This window comes from Epinephelus fuscoguttatus, linkage group LG16, assembly GCF_011397635.1.
Source record: "Epinephelus fuscoguttatus linkage group LG16, E.fuscoguttatus.final_Chr_v1".
Taxonomy (NCBI): Eukaryota; Metazoa; Chordata; class Actinopteri; order Perciformes; family Serranidae; genus Epinephelus; species Epinephelus fuscoguttatus.
This window is the reverse complement of record NC_064767.1, coordinates 19,043,187-19,066,374: the sequence shown is the minus strand read 5'-3', so window position 1 is coordinate 19,066,374 and position 23,188 is coordinate 19,043,187. Positions and strand designations below refer to the sequence as shown.

The 23,188-nt window shown below is 42.1% G+C and overlaps 1 protein-coding gene across 18 annotated transcripts in view; it reads left to right on the top strand.

The window, feature by feature from the left end:
- kcnma1a (potassium large conductance calcium-activated channel, subfamily M, alpha member 1a) overlaps positions 1-23,188 on the top strand; it is a 188,575-nt gene that overhangs the window by 158,625 nt on the left and 6,762 nt on the right. For 6 of the 18 annotated variants that reach the window (XM_049599792.1, XM_049599788.1, XM_049599791.1 and 3 more), the window contains 10 exons: positions 1,661-1,787; positions 3,296-3,520; positions 4,081-4,273; positions 8,962-9,075; positions 10,345-10,428; positions 12,268-12,398; positions 18,224-18,418; positions 18,904-19,022; positions 20,215-20,439; positions 21,590-21,618. In XM_049599792.1, the coding sequence (XP_049455749.1) occupies positions 1,661-1,787; positions 3,296-3,520; positions 4,081-4,273; positions 8,962-9,075; positions 10,345-10,428; positions 12,268-12,398; positions 18,224-18,418; positions 18,904-19,022; positions 20,215-20,439; positions 21,590-21,618 (1,442 nt within the window). Of the gene's footprint in view, positions 1-1,660; positions 1,788-3,295; positions 3,521-4,080; positions 4,274-8,961; positions 9,076-10,344; positions 10,429-12,267; positions 12,399-18,223; positions 18,419-18,903; positions 19,023-20,214; positions 20,465-21,589; positions 21,619-23,188 lie in introns of those variants that run through there. The other 12 variants (XM_049599803.1, XM_049599799.1, XM_049599797.1 and 9 more) reach the window with 5 other exon arrangements.

Sequence of the window (23,188 nt, the reverse complement as noted above, 5' to 3'; positions counted from 1 at the left end):
AGTAATTAATATGTGTGTGTTTTTTTTTTAACACTGACATTTAATCACGCTTAGCATCCTGGCTGACCTATCCCCAGCGTGTCTGTGTTATTAATTTCCAAGTTGCCAATCTGACGTGTCACCGTGCTAACAAGCTGCACCGCCACCATGGCATTAACACCATCCCCACAAACCCTTTTTGACGGGTCATGACTGACGACATGCATCCAATCGCGGAAAGATGTCACGGCATCATCCGCAGCTGATATCCCTTGGGCGTGGCACTGTGGCACAGACGTCATGTCTGCTCTCCCCGAGTCTTGTGGTAGGTTCAACCCGAGGCAGGGAGAAGGCAGAGGGAGAAGGAGGTGTGTGGAGCTTGTGACAGGCTGCCAGTCACACCGCTGACAGCTCTGTGAAAGATAGCTGTCTTGGCAGAGAGAGCTGGAGCGGCAGCCCGCCTGCATGCGCCAGTCAGCCCCTGTGTGGAGGCGAGCAGAGCTGAGCAGATTGAAGTGACGGGGGCTCTGTGGAGTTGATTGGCGCAACACGCGGCTCTGGATGAAAGATTCAGGCTGAGTGTAAAAACACTAAATGCTGTCAGTGTTATTATCACCTGCACTAACTGATAGAGGGAAGAGAGGTGGAGAGAGAGGGTGGCTAATTGACAGCTTTTTTTTTTTCTGCTCTTACTTTTCCTGCGTTGGCATGCAACCCAAATGCAGGCTGAAGGAAGAGGCAACATCAAAGCCTTGTCAGTGAATGACAGTGTTGATAGAGGATAGAGAGAGTGATACTGAGAGAGATGTATGTCAAATTCTTGAGATGTTTTCTCCCATATTACTCAAATGTCTGTGTCTCTGCAGTTCCCTGTTTTGGGAGTCTGTACAGTGCTGTTTTAAGCGGCGATTTCATTATTTGGGCTGAACTGTAAATAAATTACATTTGCATCGCTGTTAAACAAGCAGTGTTTATTGAGGAGCAGCACTAAATTTCTGCTGTTTACCCTGACTCAGTGTTTTGGATGAAATTTTCTGGATTGCCTCTAAAGGAACTGTGAGAACACGTCTTGTAGGATAAATGCAAGAACAAGGGAGGCGGGATAACAGGACTGACAGGAGCCCTTTCATGGTCAGTGTTACACCGGATAAAACTCAGCAGCCCACTGCTGTGGATTAGCCTGTTTGGTTGTGACATGCTGTTGAAACATTAATGGCCATCAGTTGGGAAAGCAAAATGTGATTGGGCAAATTCCTGAAATATTTAAAGTGTGAGCCTGTCGGAGCTTTTACTATTTGCGCCGCATGGCGTCAGGAGCTGGAAGAGAGGGTAAAAGCTGGTAATTGGCCTTGTGTTGTCATGCCATTCAGTCAGTAGCACTCAAGTCTTGCTGTTCTCTGCACCACTGCAAGCGCCAGGGTCTTTTGAGTTTTCTGATGACTTGACATCAAGGACAAGAAGGGATGGAGGAATGATATGGTAGCTATGGGGCCTACAGTATGCAGTAGAAAGTCGAACACTCTGAGAATGTGATGGACTTTTGATATGTTGTGTGAACAGACAGTGTCAGTCTCCAGAAACCCAGGTGGTCTGCAGCTTCTTTCATGTTACCACTTCATCCACAAGGCTGCAGTCATTTCACAAAATGGTCCAACATAAATAAATTGCTCTGTTTTCTCAGTCGACACGACCCCCTTCTAATTCCTGGAAATGAACAAATCGAGAGCATGGACATGAACGTGAAGAGGTATGACTCGACAGGGATGTTTCACTGGTGCCCATCAAAGGACATCGAGAAAGTCATCCTGGTGAGTGAAACAACAATGCACCTGCAAAACCTCTAACATATATCAGAATATAAAATAAAAAAGTTAAAGTAAGTATGGTCAGAGGCCAAAGTTTCCCCTCAATATTGTAGAACACAATCACATACTAATATGTATTGAAATTTCTCTCACTGCCTCTCTGTTGTTTCAAGGTGAGTTTGTTGTTTTTTGTTTTTTTATATGTATCCACCAAGGATCTGTGAACAGCATTTCAGCACTCCACGCATGGGTTTGCTCCGATGTTTTAACACAGCAGTTTGTAAGCATTTATGTTAGTGCACAGTTTGTCTGGGCAGCGTTAACCCCGTCTAAGCCAAATGTAAAATACAAGGTGCAAAGCATATTTGTTGCTTTAATTGGTTTAAGGGAGGGGGGAAGGATGTTCCTGCACGGGTTGGGTTGGCAAAAAATGTTGTAGGCAGATGCTTAATCGACCAAACAGGGCAGACAGGGGCGTTGCAATCAGGGGACAGGGCCCCAGTGGGAGGGGGTCCCTTTAAAAGACTAATGAAAAGTCTGGTTTTGCTTTCAAATCTTTATTTCTAAGCAATAAGTGTCATATGTTGATTAAAATTGGCTGAATAAATCAGTTGACAGGCTGAATTTTGTATTTAAAAAAATAGTGGAAGCTCTCTGAGGCTGTCTCACCCCTTGGAAAAGGTGCAAAATGGTTTAGTCTGGCCTTGCACTTAGATTTATCTTGTGCAGCAGCGATTGCTCATGCACAGGGCCCAGAATTTGGTGCTACGCCCCTGAGAGTATCCAGACATTTACAGCAGTGATGCTCTTCATTTTACTTCATGTCTCCAATAAACAAAGATACACTTTTAGTTTCAAACCAACTGGGATCATAGTAGCGTTTAGTTTACTTAACGTACACTCAAACTCGTGATCGAATGCACATCAAGCTGCCGCGACAGGCGTCAGATCTTGAAAGCAGGGCACTGCATTGTTCTTTTTTCAACGCGAACGTCACACAATAGAGGAGCTTTGTTTATTTATACCTCTCTGATTTATGACAGGGTCCTAGTCATACATACTGTATGTGCCTAAAATCTTACAAACTGCATTTTTCAGCGTGGTTGAATCAGCTGCCCTTTGCAAAAAAGGCCACATGTTGTGTTTCTGTTCTGTAAACTTCCTATTTCGGATTATCCAATAAACTGCTTATAAACAGAATAGTGGTTAACCAAAATTTTGTATATGTGTAAATAGTAGGGTCTTTATTATGGATCAAATATAGGATTCAGCTAAATGTTTGGTTAACAAACTATTTAATTTGGGTTTATAACAGTTTATAAGAGACGTTTAAACATGCTTAAAACCAAGAGTGTGACTTCATGCACATTAACCGGCTTTTTGTTAACAGCACTCATTTCTTTCTCTGTGTTTGTCTCTGTGTATTTCTTTCCTCTCCTCTCTGTCTGCACTCCTCCTCATCCCTCTCTCTGCTCTTCTCCCCCTCCCCTGTGTCCCTCTGTTCCCTGCAGACCCGGAGTGAAGCCTCCATGACAGTACTGAGCGGCCATGTGGTGGTCTGTATATTTGGGGATGTCACGTCCGCTTTAGTGGGGCTGCGAAACTTGGTGATGCCTTTAAGAGCCAGCAACTTCCATTACCACGAGCTAAAGCCTATAGTGTTTGTGGGCTCGCTGGACTACCTGCGAAGAGAGTGGGAGACTCTACATAACTTCCCCAAGGTCTCCATCTTACCGGTGAGTGTACCAGTCCGCCGCCGTGGGAGATGCATTTAAACCAGAATCTCTTTTCAACTAACAAGGCATTGACATTTTGAGTTACATGCACATTGAAATCCTGAGAGGGATTGTCAGTTTGATTTGATCACACATTACTCAATTGAATGATCACTCCATGAGAGCGTAGTCAGCCCCGCTCATCCAGAGCAGTGACACATCCTGCACATCCAAAATGGAGTTTATGTGTGTTGCAGCTGCAGTGCCCATCACAGATGGCGTGCATTGCTGCCTTAGAGCTTGTTAGGCCTGGCTTGACTGATGATCAGAGGAGAATCCCAAACACAGCCCTCAGCGCAGGCTAGCCTTTAGATTAGTCCATGTCTCTGATTCTCCAATGCCCAGTTAGATCAGTGGAATGTCATCGCCTCAAAACAAGAATACTTGTTAACTAATTTCCCAAAGCTCCACTCCGCTCACTTCTTAAATTTGTTTTTCTCTCCCCTGTGTCTGTCTGTGCTCTGCGTTTTGCTTTCTCCCTCTCTGTCTTGCTCTTTCTCTCTGTTCCTCTCACCCTGAAGGGTACGCCATTAAGTCGGGCAGATTTAAGGGCTGTCAACATCAACCTCTGCGACATGTGCGTAATACTGTCAGCCAATCAGAACAATATCGAAGATGCCTCGCTACAGGATAAGGAATGCATCTTGGCATCACTCAACATCAAATCTATGCAGTTTGATGACAGCATCGGGGTCTTACAGGCTAATTCCCAAGGTAAGGAGCGTCCTATTACACTCCATGTGCACTGCTGCCCAAAGGGGACAGGTTGTGGCAGGGAGGAAAGGCTGTAGTCAAAGATGGGAAAAAGAAGGGAGGAAAAGATTGGGGGGGAATGAGAAGGCCACACAGGAGGGATGGATGTAGTCTGTCAAGCACAGAGTCTGCTAAGTGCTCCTAATTGAAATACTCTGTAAGTATGTGGTAAGTGGCATGTATAAACTGACTTTATTGTACTCCTGAAGAAGCGCGCACACAAAACATTGTGTTGATTGCTTCATCAAGCCTTTGAAGAGTGTTTGTTACACGCAATTTTCTGATGATTTCAGTCTTGTCCCTGGTAATTACATGCTGCTAAACCTCCTTGATAATACTTTTTAATGATGTAATCAACATGACTGTGTCATTTGATGTTGTTCCCCCTGATCTGGTGTCTGGCAGATCGTCTGGAACAGATTGTTGATGTTTGCAGACAAACACACGAACCTGGCATCCCATCAGGCCTCATCATCATTAAGCAGCTAGTACAAATCACCAGGCAGGCCAATTCAGCTGCTCCTCATTAGTCACAACAAAACAGCGACACATGCACGCACGTACCTTCGTGTTGGAATGCGTGCGTGTTTGCACACATAACACACACACACACACACACACACACACACACACACACACACACATTTTTGCCAATGCAATCTATCCACACACATCCACAAACAGGTAATCCTCAGTTTATGATTAGCCCGAAAGGCATGACATGCCTTGAGCTCAGTACTATTTAGTGCCACCACACTGACTGTTGTAAATACAAATCAAAGTTGAAGGTCCAAGAGGCCATTATTTTTTAGTGCAGAGCACTTCCACATGTTTTAGGAGAATGCCAATGCTGTTATTTCTCCAGCCTTGAGTGAGTGATGTGCTGTCGATAGCAGTGCCACCGAGGAACAATAAGCAGGGGTAAATCTTAGAGCACGCCGCTCTGGGGAGCAGTATTCACAGAAAGCCACCTCAATATGGAAGCCCACTAGCCTCTATCCTCTCCCAGGGTCGATGGATGGAGCCTATTGTCATCAATAATTGGGTCTTACATCAACCACCCATTTCAGTGATAAATACTTCACTTTAGAAAACACACACACCACAGTGACGTGCAATCATGCATACAGAAGGAAACGCGCGCACATTCCCAGACACCGCTATTGTATCATAGGTATTGCTTTGGGGATTCCTTCCTCCTAGCGATGCTCCCATTCAGACACTGTCTGTGGAATTTAAAACAAGAAGGTGCAAATGAATAAGTAAACATGCGCTTTCCTGGGGGAGAGCTTCTCACGGCTTCTGTAGCATGTAGTCAACCACAGAGCACAGCTGTGCCCGGGGGGCTACAGGGATAAGGGGGTATGTAACCCAGATCTCACTTGTCTATTGTACATTGTAGCAGAACAGACGCGGTTTCAGCCTCACAGTCAGCCAGAAGAGAAGTGTGTGTGTGTGTGTGTGTGTGTGTGTGTGATCAGGGTAGTGTTTAAACTCTGGCTTCTCTACTTTCGGAAAATATGTGTTAATTGCGTAAATGTAACATTACCAGTATATACCAGTTATGAAAGACAATTAAAAAAAAAACATTCAATATTTCCTTAATTAAGAAGATTAGAGAAGCACAGTTGTCAGATTTTTTTGCCCAAGGTCTCAAGGTTTAATTACATGAAGAGATACAGGAATATTTTATTTGTCACAGACATACATTTATTTTTAGAAGATTACTGTGAACACATTTTAGCTCCTCTGGTTTTTGCAGTACTCTTGCTCCATCTTACGAAGACATACAGCTCTCTGTTTGAAGCTCACCAGCTCACATTGCAACTCTTGAGCTGTTTGTAACCTAACAGGTTTTGAAAGCCGCTCAGCAGCAGGCCTTGTGTTTCGCTCACTTTCTGCTGTACACACTGCGCAAAACGGAAGCGGCTCCTCTACAGCTCCGCACTGTCTTCATGTTCACTATGATACAATAAGAGCTGTGTTTTAAAGGCCGTATCCAAAAAAAGTTGCTGTCACTCTCCAGCGGAGTAAACGTCATCCTTTATGGACATCGACAAAATGATGTTTGCACTGTCTGAGCTCGTGCTCCCTGGTTGACTCGCGGTGTCAAACCTCTGCTATTTCCAAGTTCAATAATTGGTATAACAAGAGTTATGATTACCCATGCTTCAGTTCAGTGTGTGCTTCCCGCCGTGTACTAAACTATTTGGTGTCTTTTTTCCGTTGCAAAGGGCTGGAAGATCTCTTTTGTAATGTAAGCAGCTCATTGAGTTTCTTGACAGGGAAAGCACACACACTCTCACATACGTAGAGAATTTGCAATCCTTTTAAAACTTTGTGACCTGAATATATTCCCTGCATTATGTTTCCTTGGTGGTGGCACTATTTGCTGGCATTTTGCAATAGTCAGCACTAAATGATGGATGTCAAAACACAGTTGATGCATTATGCATATAGCATTACAGATTTAAGGTGTTTACTTGTCACTTTGAGGAAATGCAAAAATGTGAAGTCATGTGAATTCATACTCCTGTCACTTGCACTTGTATTTCACGGTCCTGCGCCACGCCATCTCTGATAAAAGGTTTTCCGGATCCACTTCACCAATTTTATTGTAACAAAATGAACAACATATAAAATTTATGTCTGCCCGTTGATGGAGGGATGTGAATGCTAAATATGTCTCAGCTGACCCCTAAAAGCACCAGTTCCGGATCGCAGTTTTAGGCAGGTGCCTCGTTCACTTAGCCTTCTCCTTCTTCTTCCTTTTTTTCTGTCAGTCCACACGATTGAATGACACAGGAAGCACTCATCAACAACTTTATGCTGAGTGAGCTGACATGCACTATGTATAATGGTATTGATACAGAATTCCAGGTCACATCCTCGTGTTTGTGATACATCTGCAGGTCAGCCCTTTGAGACACGCAGGTTTTTGCTTGGGCTGTATTTTTCTTTACCTAGAAAAAAAACACAATATACTGTACTGCCTCACAAAAACATAGTAATTTAAAAACATTAAAAAAAAAGATTAAAGACCAAAATAAGATTTTTTTTTTCCCATTGGTTTTACTAAATATTCTGCCACGCCAATTTCTGAGAAACAGCATATCAGAGTTGCAGAAGGCAACGCCAAACAACAAAAGCGCTATTCTGTCTTATGATATCAAGTTAAAGCTAGCTTATGAGATAACCACAGCTACCCTTAGCTAAATATAAGGAATATTGCTAGATTTCCCACCTGCTATTATCTTGACAAATATTCATTTTCATGAAGTTTCATATAAGTAATTCAGTCGCAACTAAATGAAGCAATAGCTACTAAATGCAGTCATGATGGAGGAAAAAACAATATGCTAAAGCTAACTAGCTCAGCACAACCTCAGTAACCATTTTTAGCTTTTTGTTTGATTGGGAATAATTAGATTAATTGTAAATTAATTCATCTTATTGATTTCAACACTAATATTTTAGTAGGACAAACAGAAACACAGCAATAAAAAGACATATTTAAATTCTATTAACTTAAATAATGAAAATTAAGTTGTTTTTTTTTGTGGAAACAAAAAAGTCAATTTGACAGGAAGGCTGAAAGAGCACATTTTTTAGGTAGTAACTGTCACTTTCTCTGAAGTCACAGTGCAGTAACTGCGTTTTTACATATAATGTAGGATCTACGGAAATTAATTTTGGGGTAAATTAATCAGTCTGAAAAGGCAAAGGAAGGAATTACCAACTTTTTTTGTTGTGCAGTTTATCTTAATCTTTTAACCCTTTTTTCCTCACCTTGACAGCTTCTGTTGTTACTGCTCTCTGCCTTTTTGGGATTAAGGAGATCTCTTAAAGGAAAAGTCCAACCCAAAATCAAAAATACGTATTTTTCCTCTTAACTCTTGTGCTAATCATCAGTCTTGTGTTGTTGTGATGTGAATTTTTGAGGTTTGGAGATATCAGCCATAGAGATGTCTGCCTTCTCTTAAATAAAACAGAACTAGATGAAAGTGCAGTTGGAAAATCTCAACAGCAATGTCTCTTTCTAGAAATCATGATGCAGTTACTCAAGATAATCCACAGACCTTGTTGTGAGCAGTTTTATGTTTCTTTTTAATGAACTACACCCGCTAACCGTATTATCGCGCAGAGGGAGGCACACATCTTTTGCTAGCTCACCAAGCACCACTGAGTTAGCTAATGTTAGCTTACACCTCAGCTGAGGAGGACGTCAGTAATGTTGGGCTGTCAAACACGAGTGTCTTGTCCATGGGGCTTCCTTCTGCGATGTGATACGGTTGGCGGGTGTAGTTTGGTAGTTTGAATCTGCTCACAACAAAGTCTGTGGGTTATTTTAAGTAACTGGGACGTGATTTCTGGAGAGAGACATTGCTGTTGAGTGTTTAAATTGTATTATTTTGAGCACAACAAGTTGAGTGCCATCTAATTCCATTATATTCCAGAGGAGGTAGACACTTCTACAGCCAATAACAGTAGAACTTGGCAACTCATGCTAAAACAATCTAGACTGATAAATAGCACTACAAGTAAGAGGACAAATATGTATTTTGGATTTGGGGGTGAACTGTCCCTTTAATGCCGCCCTGTTGTGCTACTTGCTGAGGTACAGTATATCACTCTGTCTGTGGTTTCAGGTTTCACGCCTCCTGGAATGGACAGGTCATCTCCAGACAGCAGTCCAGTACATGGCTTTGTGCGTCAGGCTTCTGTCACCACCGGATCCAACATCCCCATCATCACAGAACTCGGTAAAGCTGTTCACACCCACCTGAAATGCAAACACTGCATGCCATATCCAGTAACCTCAGATCAACTCATTGCTCATTTGCGGACATAGATACATAGAGCCAATAATCCCAGACTTGAACGTCATGCTGCTGCCAAAAGTTCCAACTCATTCAAGGTCAAATGGACTTGAGGAATGCGTGTTGTGGAATTTTTGTTCACTTTCATGGTGCTGGTAGCTTTGCCCAACTCAAGTTCATATTGGTATGTGAATTATTGGATCTGGCTAGCTTTTGTCAAGTGGTGATAATGTTAGCTGCAAGGACTGGAAAAAAATCTCTGCCCTGAGGACAATGTGGACAACTGTAACTTGAGAATGTCAGACAGGCATTTTGAGGACTATAGCTACATCTCCTGCAATTTGTCCACTAATGCACAAGAGAAACTCAGCCTGATGGAGAGGGTGAGAGCGGAGGAGAGTGAAAAGGTAGAGGGGAAAAACTGCCTTGGTTGCAAAATGGGTCCATTTATTAATAACAATGGCAGTGGCTGTATTCCCACTGGTGGTGGGGACTCATGAAACTTTCAGATCTCTGAGGGGCCTTCTAAAGCACCAGAGACTGGCTACTCTGTCTCCTCTGACCCAATTAGGGAGCAATGGAGCATGAGGCCAGCTAAGAAAAGGCCAGAAAGAGAAAGGAGCTACCTAATGTTACTTGTAACCGGGCCAGCCATTACCTGCAGAGAGGCTCTCCCATTAGACTGCTGACCGCATACGTAATCATCAAAACTAGATGCTATCCATGTTGGAGTCATTGGTTTCTGTCCTGGACTCAGACGCTAGAAGCTCCAGCGTGCAGAACAGAGAGTGGCTGCATGTCTCACTGGAACCATATACTGTAATTACATTGTCATATGTTCAGTTTGCAGCGCCAGGAGCAGATTAAAGTCTAGTTGGAATGTGAAAACACACCTCATCTGAGTTGCATGATCAATTTTGCTTGCGTGGCGTGTAAAGTAGGTGTGCTTATGGATAAGACCATGTTTATCCCTTTCACTGTCTCACTGTGAAGTAATTTATTGTTGCTGGTAGTGGTATAGCAGTGTGACAGCGCTGGCTTTATAACTACTGTGCACTCTAATCCGGGGTGCTTTACTCGTAGATACCGGACAACCATGAGTAAATCCCAGAGTTGACAGGAGTAGAGCGGAATGCCTTTATTGCAGTCTTTGAAACTGTTTCAATAACGACATTATTTCTCCCCTTCCCTGCACTGTCTCATCACCATTAGCTAAACCTGGCAAACTACTGCCATTGGTTTCACTCAGTCAGGAAAAAAAAAGTGGAACCAACATACAAATGATAACAGAGCTGGGTAAGCCGAGCCTTTGTCCTCTGCTGCCGTTCGTTCCCTCGCTCCGCCGCTCTGCTCCTCATCAGCTTGTCTTGATTTATCTGGCTGCAGTCAAGGCCCTCGCTGCTCCCATGGCTTCACTTTGAACACATTTTTATTCTTCGTTCTGGTTGAAATTGACTGTCTTGTTTTGGCCCCTTTTTTTAGTGATTTTTTTTTTTTGTTTTGTTTTGGGGGTATTTTTTTTCCCCTCCAGTTGCGTTTGCAGAGCATCGCTAGGCTTTTGATCATGCTCAGTCTGTCCTTGTGGCTGTTTTCATAGCAACACCCCCCCCCCCCCCCCCCGCCCCTCATCCCCCCCACTCCTTCCTCCTCCAAACGCACACACACACACACACACACATACACATCCACTCCTCTCCTCTCTTCAATTCACTCCTTTGGCCCAGGCCCGTTTGCATCAGCCCCTTGTCTCTTTGACTGACATTTCTGTTCCACAGTGCACAGGAAGCCTGGGAAGAAATCAGATTTCAAAAAACAAACAAAAAAAAAGAGATCAAACCATCTTTTACGCTGTTTATTTATTTTTTAAATTTATTTTCCAGTTTCTTTTTTTCTCCTCCAGACCATATCTCTGAAGCTCAGATATCGGAGGAGTCAAACAAAAACTTGTGTGATGCTCGTTTTTCCAAGTAACACTGGCTCTTAAACCCTTCACTGCCCACTGCTGCTGCTAGAGACACAGTCTGAGAAAAAAGACACACACTATATCCAACACTATGTGTATTTTCCTCTATCAATTGAGAGGCAAAAAATATCTTCTATTCTATCTATGCCATTTCAGTTTGCAGTTATTTTCCTTTACACTGTGCCATTACGGTTATTTAGCAGATCTAATTTATTATAAATCACCAGATTTAAAAAGAAAGTGTGTTGTCACCTGGCTTTAATTTGACTTTCAGGCCAAAGGTAACTATTTAAAATGTATTCCTCTAAAGGTGATGATGTGACAAACACATTTATCATGGAACACTCTGAAAAACATAGCATGGATTTCTAAGTGCATGGTTTTCTCACGTGACATATTAGCCATTGTTGAAGTCTCACTTTTTAATCATATTTAAAGGAAAAATAATCACTTTATTCCTTACACAGACCACACAGACTGGTCGCTGTCACTTGACTGAGAATGCCTGTGTGTGTGTGTGTATAATATACCAAGATACAGTGGCTACTGAAGCACTAATGCAGGATAGATGTATGGTTTATTCAGAATTGGGGACTTCTACAATGGTTATCACTGTGTATGCGTAATATACTTAAATATTTTTCCTTAAGTCGTGATTTGTCTTAATGTACTAAATGCACCCTGCATGTTGTATAAATTTAATATTCAAAATACTGAATAGTTTCTCAACAAGTCAATAACACTTTTTTCACCTTCCAAACAATTATGCAGTGCACGGACAAAAAAGGACAAGTAACATATTTAGTTTATTTTGTTACTGGCTGTAAGGTAATTCAGTTGACAGTATTTTTAGGTCAGTCAAAAAAATGTGAATTGTTTGGGGAAGAAAAAGTTTTAATCTTATAGTGATAGAAATATGTGCTGAATTGTAGAATAAAAATATAATGTGCATCTGATGTTACATTATATTGCAAGCGTGGATCAGTGCCTATATACCTGAGACGTTTTGGTTACATTACCGCAGTATTTCCAAATCTTCTCGAATGTAACTTAACGTACACAAAAATATTCCTTATTTGTGAACTCTCAGGTGTGTTGGTGTCTGTGTGTGTGTGTTTGGCTCATGCCTCTTCACGGTGCCTGTCTCTAACTCCCTCCCTCCCCTCTCTCAGTGAACGACTCAAACGTTCAGTTCCTGGACCAAGATGATGATGACGACCCAGACACAGAGCTGTACCTCACTCAGCCATTCGCCTGCGGCACCGCCTTCGCTGTCAGTGTACTCGACTCCCTGATGAGTGCGGTGAGTTCTCAAACGCGCTTCACCCTCGCTGTGTCGGAGTGTTTTTCCAAAAAAAAAACCAAAAAAAAAACAACCTCAAAATCATTTTTCAAAATTATACATTTTGCAACAATTTTGATTTCCTGGTTATTTGGTGTTTGGATGCTATAACAGAGTCATATTCAGAATTTCAAAAAGCAGAAAGTAGAGAGAAGTTTCACACAGAGTGCATGGAGATGCTGTGCCCACTGGGTAACAATTGCATGTTGTTGCACTGGTAACAAACTTCAGGATGAGGGAAAGAAGGTGAGCAACTTCGAAGTGAGTCAGCCTCGAATGATGGACTTGCAAAAAGTATAGAAGGCAGTACCCCCGGCATGTTGCTGATAATCCTGTTTTCTTTTGCTTCTGTGGTGACTTATTCTGGTATTTCACATTCAATTACAAAACCTATTTTCAAATATCCAAGTTTATAGTACCAAAGTTACAGTTACAGAGCAGCCAGTGTCAGACTGTGAGATTAAAGGTGCTGTGTGTAGGATTTATTGGGCTATAGAAATGGAATGTAATATGTAAGGGGTTCTATTTCCCTGTCAGGAGTTATTTTCCCAGTATTCACCGGCTCATTATACATTATCCCGCTTATTACATGGCTAATTATCAGTTAAATAAATAATTTGAGGCAGAAGATTGATGAATTATATGATTTTTATTGATTTATAAATTAAATCGGGAGGAGAGAAAAAAAAAAAACTGCCGGCAACGGCTGAATCTGCGCTACAATAGCTACAGGGAATCAAGAGAAAATGAAAATCATAAAATATCATGAAAATACTCCATCTTTGTATCTTGTAAATTATTATTTTGAAGCGGTAATGGCTACGTTAGCCTGATAAAAAAGTAACTGTTGTCAGGGCAGCGTCCCTAGCAACGCTGGGTTACATAGCAACAGTCATTACACAGTAATATCAGACCTCTGAATGCCGCGACTGACCAATCAGAATACAGCATTTAATAGAGCTGTGTAAAAGGTTCATTCATTCTCTGTAACCACTTAACCTGTTGGGGGTCGTGGGGGGGAGCTGGAGCCTATCCCAGCTGACATTGGGTGAGAGGCAGGGTACACCCTGGACAGGTCGCCAGACTATCACAGGGCTGACACATAGAGACAACCATTCACACTCACATTCACACCTGCGGCCAATTTAGAGTCACCAATTAACCTGCATGTCTTTGGACTGTGGGAGGAAGCTGGAGTACCCACAAAAAACCCACGCTGACACAGGGAGAACATGCAAATTCTGCACAGAAGGGCCCCCCCACTTCAGGTTTGAAACATGAACCCTCTTGCTGTGAGGCAACAATGCTAACCACTGCACCACCATGCAAAATCGTTGTGTTTTTGTTATACTAGAATGAGCCATTTATATCTACATAGGGAGCAGGTCCCTGTTCATGGAGTAAGCCATGTTTCTACAGTAACCCAGAACAGACAAACCAAAGACTGGCTCTGGACGTGGCCTTTCTTGTTATTTCATTTTTGCCACAGCCACCATGGTTTGCAGCCCCTTCACAGTGACTGAAATACACAGCTTTATTAATGTGAAACTGCTTTATTCCCTGTTTTACCGCTTTAAAGCACTGGGCCCATTTTATATGGAGAGGAAGAGACCTCTGTCAATAATTCAGCTCCCAGTAAAAACCTCTTGAGCGTCTGGATGTTAAGTTATCAGAGTAAAAAGATGAGCACACATTAGCAGGTGCTGAGCTAAGGGCCCATCTGCAATGAGCTGAACGGCATCAGAGAGACACAGATTTGCAATGTGAAACTACTTAATTCAGTGTTTTTACCGGTTTAAATCAGCAGGTCTGCTTGTTTAGGAGAGGAAGAGACCTCTGCGAGTTATTGGCTCCCTGTAAAAACCTCCTAAACCAGTGGTTCCCAACTGGTCCAGCCACAGAGTCATTAGTTCAAGGTCCATATTACAAAATATTCAGCGTCATACTTGCGTTTGGCCTTGTCGTTGAGCTAATTTGCAGTCTCTGTCAAGTAGCTGTCCGTTACTCACTCACTCTACAACAGGAAATCACACTTTCCTGTGCACACATTCACTGTACTTCAAAATAAAGTGTGTTTTTTAAGAAACCTGACACATTAGCGAGTCACTTGCAGTCCATTCAGAATGGACCCACAACCCACTTTTGGACTGCGACCCGCCAGTCGGAAACCACTGTCCTATACAATGAACACTGCAGGAATCGTAACGGAAAAGTTTCAGTTGGTTGCAATCTGCAATCCTCACCACTAGATGCCACTAAATCCTCCACACTGTTTCTTTAAATGTTCCCTCAGTAGAGAAAAGGGGGGAACTTTAGGGGACGTTCAGTAGACACAAAATTTGGGCGTTTTAAGTCGTTAGAAGTTGGTAAATTAAACTGCTGCTCCACTGACATCGAAATGTAAGTTGTTGGCATCAAACCTCATTTTAAGTATTATGAATTCAACTTTCAAGAGCCTTATTAGACATTTTAATAAAGGTTAGTGTCATGGCAATGACACAGGCTTGGCTTTAACAGGCCAAAGAAGCACTCATCGTTTCATGTCATTGCTGCACTGGAGATAAGATAAAGGAGGAGGATGGAAAAAAAAAATCTCTTCTACACCTCATTTTTCGGCCCCCCCCCCCAATCTCATGACCAACAGTGGTTATCCCTTTGGTGCTGCGATGGCTTAATTCTAGCAGCCCTCTCAGAGAGTGAGGGGTTAGAGGGGTGTGAGGAGCCGGGCTGAGCGGGGAGTAGAGCAGGCGTCAGCTGTAGTCTGGCACTGGTCAGAGGTGAAGCCAGCTAATGGACAGTGCTCATCCATCATGAGGCTCTGCAGGCCTGTCAGGGGCCCGGGGAGAGGAACTGCCACTCTGGCTTGGCTGCCGAGTGACATCGGCTGTCTTCACACGAGGCAAAAGCAGCTCCTGATCGGCTTGAAGGACAAGAGAACCTGACACCCGCAGAGAGCAGTCAAATCGGCGTTTCAGAGGCGGACATCATGCAGTGTGTAGATCGGGCTTACTAGAGGAAAGAATAGTGCTGTGTTGAAGTACCTGTTTTATTTAACGTGACAATTCCGAATTTACTATGATTATCAAAGTGTCAATGTTTGACAAAAGTGACACATTAATGTATCTTAAACCTTATGAGAGACTTGTTACAGTGAATAACTAAAGGATTGTTCAGCAAATTTATATATCATATGATATTATATCTAGTGGTGGATAGTCATGCAGATAGATTTCTAAAGAATTCAAACAGTGGACGGGACATTTATGAAATTCAACAGCAACATTTCTGTCTTTTGTTGATTTTGTTACTTTTTCTGGATAATCCAGACAGCGCTACTGTGTTACGACTATTTCTCTTGTAGACATAAGGTCCAATAAAAACTTAACACTAGGAATGGGAATTGATAGAATTTATTGATACTTGGGCTGTCAGTTGATTAAAATAGTTAACTCGCGATTAATTGCAAATTAATCATGCATTTCCTATCTGTCCTTTATGTACCTTAAAGGGAGATTATTTACTTTTTAATACTCCTATCAACAGGGGAGTGGATAGATATGCTTGCTTTATGCAAATGTATGTTTATTACTATTGTGACAATCCAAAAAAGGACAAATACTGTCCAGAATATTCTCCAGAATAACCTCAAAGGTCCTGGATGCTCACAAAATATGCTGAAAGCTTATCGTGGCAAAGTCAAGCAACAACAGATGGACACATTGACTTGAATGTAACATTACTTAGTAATACTAACACAATATAGTGTCCATTGTTACACTTGTAAAGATTATCTAAACATACCCTGTTTATTAAAGCAGCTTGATGTACTCTGGTGGTAACTCAATTCACATCTACAGGAAATGCAAATAACTTTGGTCTTGTCGAAAGAGCCAACTGGCTTTAAAGCTGAACTTGCCATTCAAAAGATGCCTTTCTTACATCTTCTATCCATTTCTGCTCACGTAGGTATGTTTCTGCTGTCATCCATAAAGTTACTGCTGCATCGCTTCCTGATTTCCCAAACTACAGGGTTGGCCGAGGGTCATAATTACTGAATGTATGTGCGTTAATTGCGCATCAGAAAAAATTGTGGCGTTAAAACAAATTTGTTTTAACTTTGACAGCCCTAACTGATACCAGTACCATTATCGATTCTATTCTATTCTTTATCGGTTCCTTTACTGATTCCTCATCAATTTTTTTCCACGGAAGAAATGTAGGCTAACATAGGTTCAAGCATCAGCACAACAGTTTTATTATCTCTAGGTCTGAATACAATTTTAGAAAAAAAAGCATGAATATGAGAGAATATTTGTACCGTTTTCCTTTTCATAGACTGTATAAGATATGGATGTAGTTACCATGACGTCGCCCATCAATTTATGGATTGCTGTTTTGAAGCCTTGAGTTTGCATTTCTGCCGTCGCCATCTTGGTTTTTTTTTTGGAACCAAAGATGCCCATATTTGGACGAGAGGGTGGAGCTGGATCTGACTCACAGACTGTGGTGAAGCCTTGCAGACAGCCTTTCACTCAACCTGCCTCGCCCTCAAAAGTGCAGAACTTTGGGCCTTAATAAAATGTAAACAGTTGAGTTATATAAGAATACCCCCTCAGTACAGCTGTCATGAAGCGGAAATTAGCTATAGAGCCCAAAACTGTTTTATGTTCCAGGCTGTAAACGTGTTTTTTTTCTGCTGTAAAGTTGGGCATGTTACCCTAAGGGTCTATGAGGATTGACTTTGTTTTGGAGCCAGTCTCAAGTGGCCGTTCAGTGAACTGCAGTTTTTAGGCATCTCTGCATTCTCATCATTTTTTGGCCTTGGAGGTTGCGGCTTAGTTTTCATTTTGATTTTCTTAGCCAAAGAAAACCTGCTACACCTGCCTGCATGGCACTAATGTTATGTTATAAGAGAACATTTACTCTTGCTATAACAGACGTGCTGCTCTGTTGGAAAGCAGTGATAGTTGTGCGTCGAGTGTCAAATACATGACATTCCTGGAATTTAGACGTATAAAGATGTTTCAGCATATTGCTGGTGGTTTCACCCTTAATTGAAATAATCTTTTTTACAGACATTACAAGCAGCTCTATTGTCATCTTTCTTCGTGGAATAAAGACACACTTGGAAACGTTTTATCCTCTCCGCCATGACTCCTACTTGTTGCAAGTTTCCAGCAGTGTAGACATTTGAGTGTGATGTCATTTTGCAATGCCGGCATTGATTAAGGAATTTGATGAGCTCAGAGACACATGATTCTGATGGATCAGACAATTAGAAAATGCTTCTTAAGTGGAAACAGTTCTTGATTCCCATCCCTACTTTACACAGTGAGATCTTTGGGTCATCCAGAGTAACAGAGATGCTGATCCTGCAAAAACATGCCTCTGTTAATGTTTTCAAACATAATTAATCAAAGTTAAAATCCCTGCAAACAAATTTTCATTTGCATCTGTTGTATTTGGGTGGAGGCAGAAGTCTCAAAGACAGATATCTAAGAACCTGAGCAAATTAAACGATAACTATCTGCTTGGCTACATGCCACTGGAGGTGAATGAAAATAGGTTCATGGTTAAGCTATTGAAAATATGGCAGCATAGGAATGTGCACAAGAAATGGAGTCCTCTTCCATGGCTTGTTTCCTCATCTCCCAGTCAGCTCTATGTGAAGAGACAGGCTGAGGGTCGACATAATAGGGGCTGTGCTTTCTTCCCACATCTGCCACATCCCTACTTGTGACTCTAATGGCATCTGCTTACAGATATCCTCTCTTTCTTCTCCCCAGACATACTTCAATGATAACATCCTCACGCTGATTCGGACGCTGGTCACAGGGGGAGCCACACCAGAGCTGGAGGCCCTGCTGGCTGAAGAGAACGCCCTCAGAGGAGGCTACAGCACACCGCAGACACTGGCCAACAGAGACAGGTGTCGTGTCGCCCAGCTCGCCCTCTACGATGGGCCATTTGCCGACTTGGGGGTAAGTGGATGTTTAAGCGAAGATGACACGTTTTGGCACTACCCAGCAGCACACATCTGGCCGCCTCCGCTCCTCGCGGCTCTTAATCCGATGTGAAGAACAGTGATCACGCAAAGCAGGCCTCAGTGGGTGGAGAGTGAATAAGGCTTTAGAAAGAACAATGAACACCACCAAGGAAATTCCAAGTTTAATTGGTTCCAACCTTGTTTTTACAGGTTTTTGTTATTGTTATTCAGAACTTCAAATACCAAAGTCATTTTGTTTTGTCGTGGATGAGTTATGGCATGGTTTTAAAACACTGCTGATTGTTACAGTCTGCATTGCCCACAGTTGGTATTCACTGGCAAGACAAATTCCCCTCAGCGATGCAGAGCATTGAATTTTCACTACAACTTTCCACTACAATGACATTTTCTGCCACTGATCCAGATCGTCAGACTGACCTACTCACTCACTGGTGATGTCTCTGTTCTGTTGTTCACCAGGATGGCGGCTGCTACGGGGATTTATTCTGTAAAGCATTGAAGACGTACAACATGCTGTGTTTTGGAATCTACAGATTAAGAGACGCTCACCTCAATGCACCAAGCCCCTGTACAAAACGGTACAATGTCTGCCTTCACTTTGTGTCAAAATGTAGATTTTGATGTAATAAAATGACAATTTGTCATGAGGGTAAATTGTAGTATTGCAGCAGATACTTTACATAAAACACAAAAACAAATGAGGTAGGCCAGAAACAAGTACAGTTTAAAGACCAGATTTAGGGCTGTTAAACAAATAAAAAAAGAATCTATTTAATCTCTGCGATGATTAATCTAACAGAGCAATCCACAGTTGATCTGCAAACATCAACTGTGGAAGTATTTAAAAATTTCAATTCAAATGAAATTTTCCTCTACCACCAAAAGTGGCCTGCAGTTCATTGCAATCCATTTTTCAGGGGAGTTAGTTAGTCAGTCACAGGTAGACTTCATCAGTTTGCGTCCGAACACCTGGTCAAGTGTAGCTTGATGAGGCTGGCTGCTAGTGCTAGCATCAGAGTCTGTGCTATGTTCTTCATATATTGTTCTTTATAGCTAAAACCCATATTTGGAAATGAAATGTATGTTAAATTGCTTTAGATTTTCTATTTTTCATCTATTTTTTTGCTTCTTAATTCACTCGTGTTTATATTTATAGAAAATGGTAGTCTCAGTACCACCTGAGGTACAACCTGTGCAATTTCACACATTTTCATAAAGTTACACTATGCAGAATTTTTCTCAAAAAATCAAATGCACAGACTCACACAGAAAAGATCTCTCTCAATTTCTCAGTCATCACTTGTGACCCACTAGAACTGTATGGCTTTGTGGTTTTATGCAAAGACTCGTCCCTCTGCCTGTATTTTCTGTGCTCTGGACCTTTATGGGTGTGGACTACCACAGCACTCAGGTGAAATCAGGGCTTTATTAAATGGTAGTGACCAGCTGCCAGACCATAAGTAGCAGGTATCCAAGAGATACAGACCCCCCAAAAATAGCAAATATAGTAACACAAATCACCAAACTAGAGCGAATCTGGGTTTGGCTTTTACTTTCACTTTTGCCCGTGTTTACAAACACTAACCAACAATCCTGCGTAGTAAACCTTTAAAGTTTTGATACATTTTTTTCCTCATACATGATTTATCCATATTGCTCCTTTAAATGTTCTAGTATGCTCAATATATGCCTCGCTTACCTTAATGCATCCTTCACCATGTGCTGCTTCCCCAAAAGGATCATAAAAGTTTAATCTTGTTTTCTTGGCAGGTATGTGATCACGAACCCACCGTACGAGTTTGAGCTCGTGCCCACAGACCTGATCTTCTGCCTCATGCAGTTCGACCACAACGCAGGCCAGTCCCGGACAAGCTTGTCCCACTCTTCCCACTCCTCCCATTCCTCCAGCAAAAAGAGCTCCTCCGTCCACTCCATCCCGCCCTCCAACCGGCAGAACCGCAGCAGTAAGACCCGGGAGGCCCGCGACAAACAGAAGTACGTGCACCAATGTGCCCTGTAGACTCTTATCCTGCATGCTTAGTGTTCTATACCTGACTGTACTTTGTAGGTGTGTGTGTTAGTGTGCAGACTGTGGTGACACATGCACTGATGAATCCTGTGTATTGTGTGTTTGTGGTCTGTTTGTGTGACTCGTGCTCTTGCGTCCATCCTCAGTGTTTGTGCGTTTCCTTCATAATCATCTGCATGTGGTATTCACTCTCACATCACGGCAATCATAACATGACATGAACAAATTCGTAAACTCACTCTAGGGAAAGCTCATTTATCGTCGTCAAAGACTTTTGAGAGTCTTTTCTTACTAACGAGGTCTGTGGCATTGTAAACAGTCCAACCACTTGTTTGGATGGCACAGCCATTGTGGTTGGAAACAGGCTTACAGTAAAGGCCTAAACCACAGCCAAATGAATTGGCATAATACAACACGACTCACATTCAGTATGTTGTTCAGTCTACCTGTTGTATCTGTCTTAATATTTAGCTGTTTTGTGTCTAACTCCTAATATTTGTGTAGTAATTAACTGTTGTTTGTTGGATATTTGTGCACATTTAACGCACATGATCAGTACGCCTTGATCATGGATGTAGTGTTTTGTGATTTACCTACCGTAGCTGACACTAATGATAAAGCACATTTGGCTAACATTACTGATATGCTGTTACTCATGAGATCATCCCTCATTAGCAGTGTTGATATTTTGTTGGTGCATCTGTAGCCTACTGCTTTACTGCATGTCCATGTTGGTAGCCCTCTTTCCTGTTCTGTTTATTATACAACTCTAAGATCAAATTTGGTGACATATTTTGAGCTACATGTTATATACTCTTCATTCTCCCTCCCCAAATATACCCTTTGAATTTAAGTTTCATCTGGGAGAATACAGTAACTGGATAATGAAATTGTGACATATTCTAAAAGCATGCAGATTTGTTATGATCGTACTTGAGAGTTTTTAAACGGTAGATGATAAGCCCTCAATACATCTTAAAATTAAGATGTATGATATAGCCTAAACACTGTAGTAGTAATATGTAAGCAGTAGTTGGACTGGTAGTCATTTGTCAGTTGTGTATTGACTGTAAATACGACTCACTTACAGTAGATTACTTACCTCTCTCTCTGAAGTGCAACAAGGATGAATAGAATGGGCCAAGGTATGCAAGTTAACGATTCTGCATGACTTAGCAACCTTTACCTGGGGTTCTGATCATAACTATGTCCTCTGCGGATATTGTTATGACGAGGGGAGTTTGTTTTATTTATTACGTTCCTCAGAAGTAAACCATGCCTCAGTTTAAGTTTTGCTTTCATCTGGAAAGCAAAATGTCTGCTGCTGCTGCTCCTGCCTCCTCCCTGCCATGATCAGGACCATCCCCACATTGCATGAGGTTGAGACGAAACCCCCCCCTCCCCCCTCTCTTTTCTTTGTGCCTTTACCTCAGTTATCCACTTGATGATATGAGTTTTCTTTTCCTCCAGACAAATCCTTTTTCACATTGTTTTTTTTCCCGTCATTCATCATGCCTTCCTATGATTTATTTCAACTTGAGATGGTTTGCATTGTGTGAGAGGTCTGTGTGTTTGCGCATCTTCCCTCCTATTGAATGCTCAAAGATGACTGTAGCAGACTTTTAGATCACAGCCATATTTATGCTCTCATTGAGTACAGTAGATTATTATGTACCAGCATCAGCATAAATCACAGAGTAACAACATGTTGCCCGACTGTACAGACCCAGATCACAGCTCACATGTAGGTCAGGCTGATTCAAATCCCCCTGATGCAGCCAATTGCTTACTTCTCCACAGAACTTTAAGAAAGTGTGTCCAGCCCTGTGCCATCGGTCACACCAAGAAAGTGGGAGGTGTGACCAATTTAAAGTCTAAATTGAAGGGGGATATGAGTCTGTAAGTTACCTCCTTGTAACCCTGTGCACCTGATATGGTGGTTTGAGGCGACATCACTAAGTTCACCGTATCAGCAGCAGACTCTGGAGAGAGATGGCAGACATCTTGCTTCACCTCAGGCACAATTCTACACATCAAATGCCTGTGCTGTAACACACGGCCCCGCAGCCTTAAGCCTTGCTGACACACACACAAGCCCGCACAAATGAATCTCCACACATGCAAGGCCTGCATGTACATGAACACACGCACGCGCGGGCACACCAACAGGCGCACACACAAGGTTTGCTCCATATAGCAAAGTTAAAATTTGATATTACAACTTCACCCAAAAGGACGTGACATGTTGAATGGCATTGCAGATGCCTGTGAAGTGCTAGGAGAGAGTTTACAAACTTCTGACAGCTGGCGTACACCTTTCCCTTTCCTCACAGCCCGCTCAGAAACACTGCTCTCATAGCCTACTTAAACATGAAGAGAGTCTCTCCAAAGTGACATATCAGGATGTTTCAAATCTCTTCCATCACATAATGACTGCCAGCATGAGAGTAAAGCTTTTATATGAAATGTGGTGGGTATTAGTTTAAAGGGTCAGCTTATTCAAATTACAAACACAACTCTCATTTAACATTAGTGGTACCTTACCATCCAAATATTTAAATGTATTTTTCCCAGGTTTTGAGGTATTTATCTCTGAGGTTTCTGCGTCCATCTCAGCATGTGAATGGAATTTTGTTTGTGGTGCTCACAGTGCTGAAAAATTACCATGGTGTAGTAGGGGTGTGCCATATCATCCCGTTCACGATAATAGCGGTA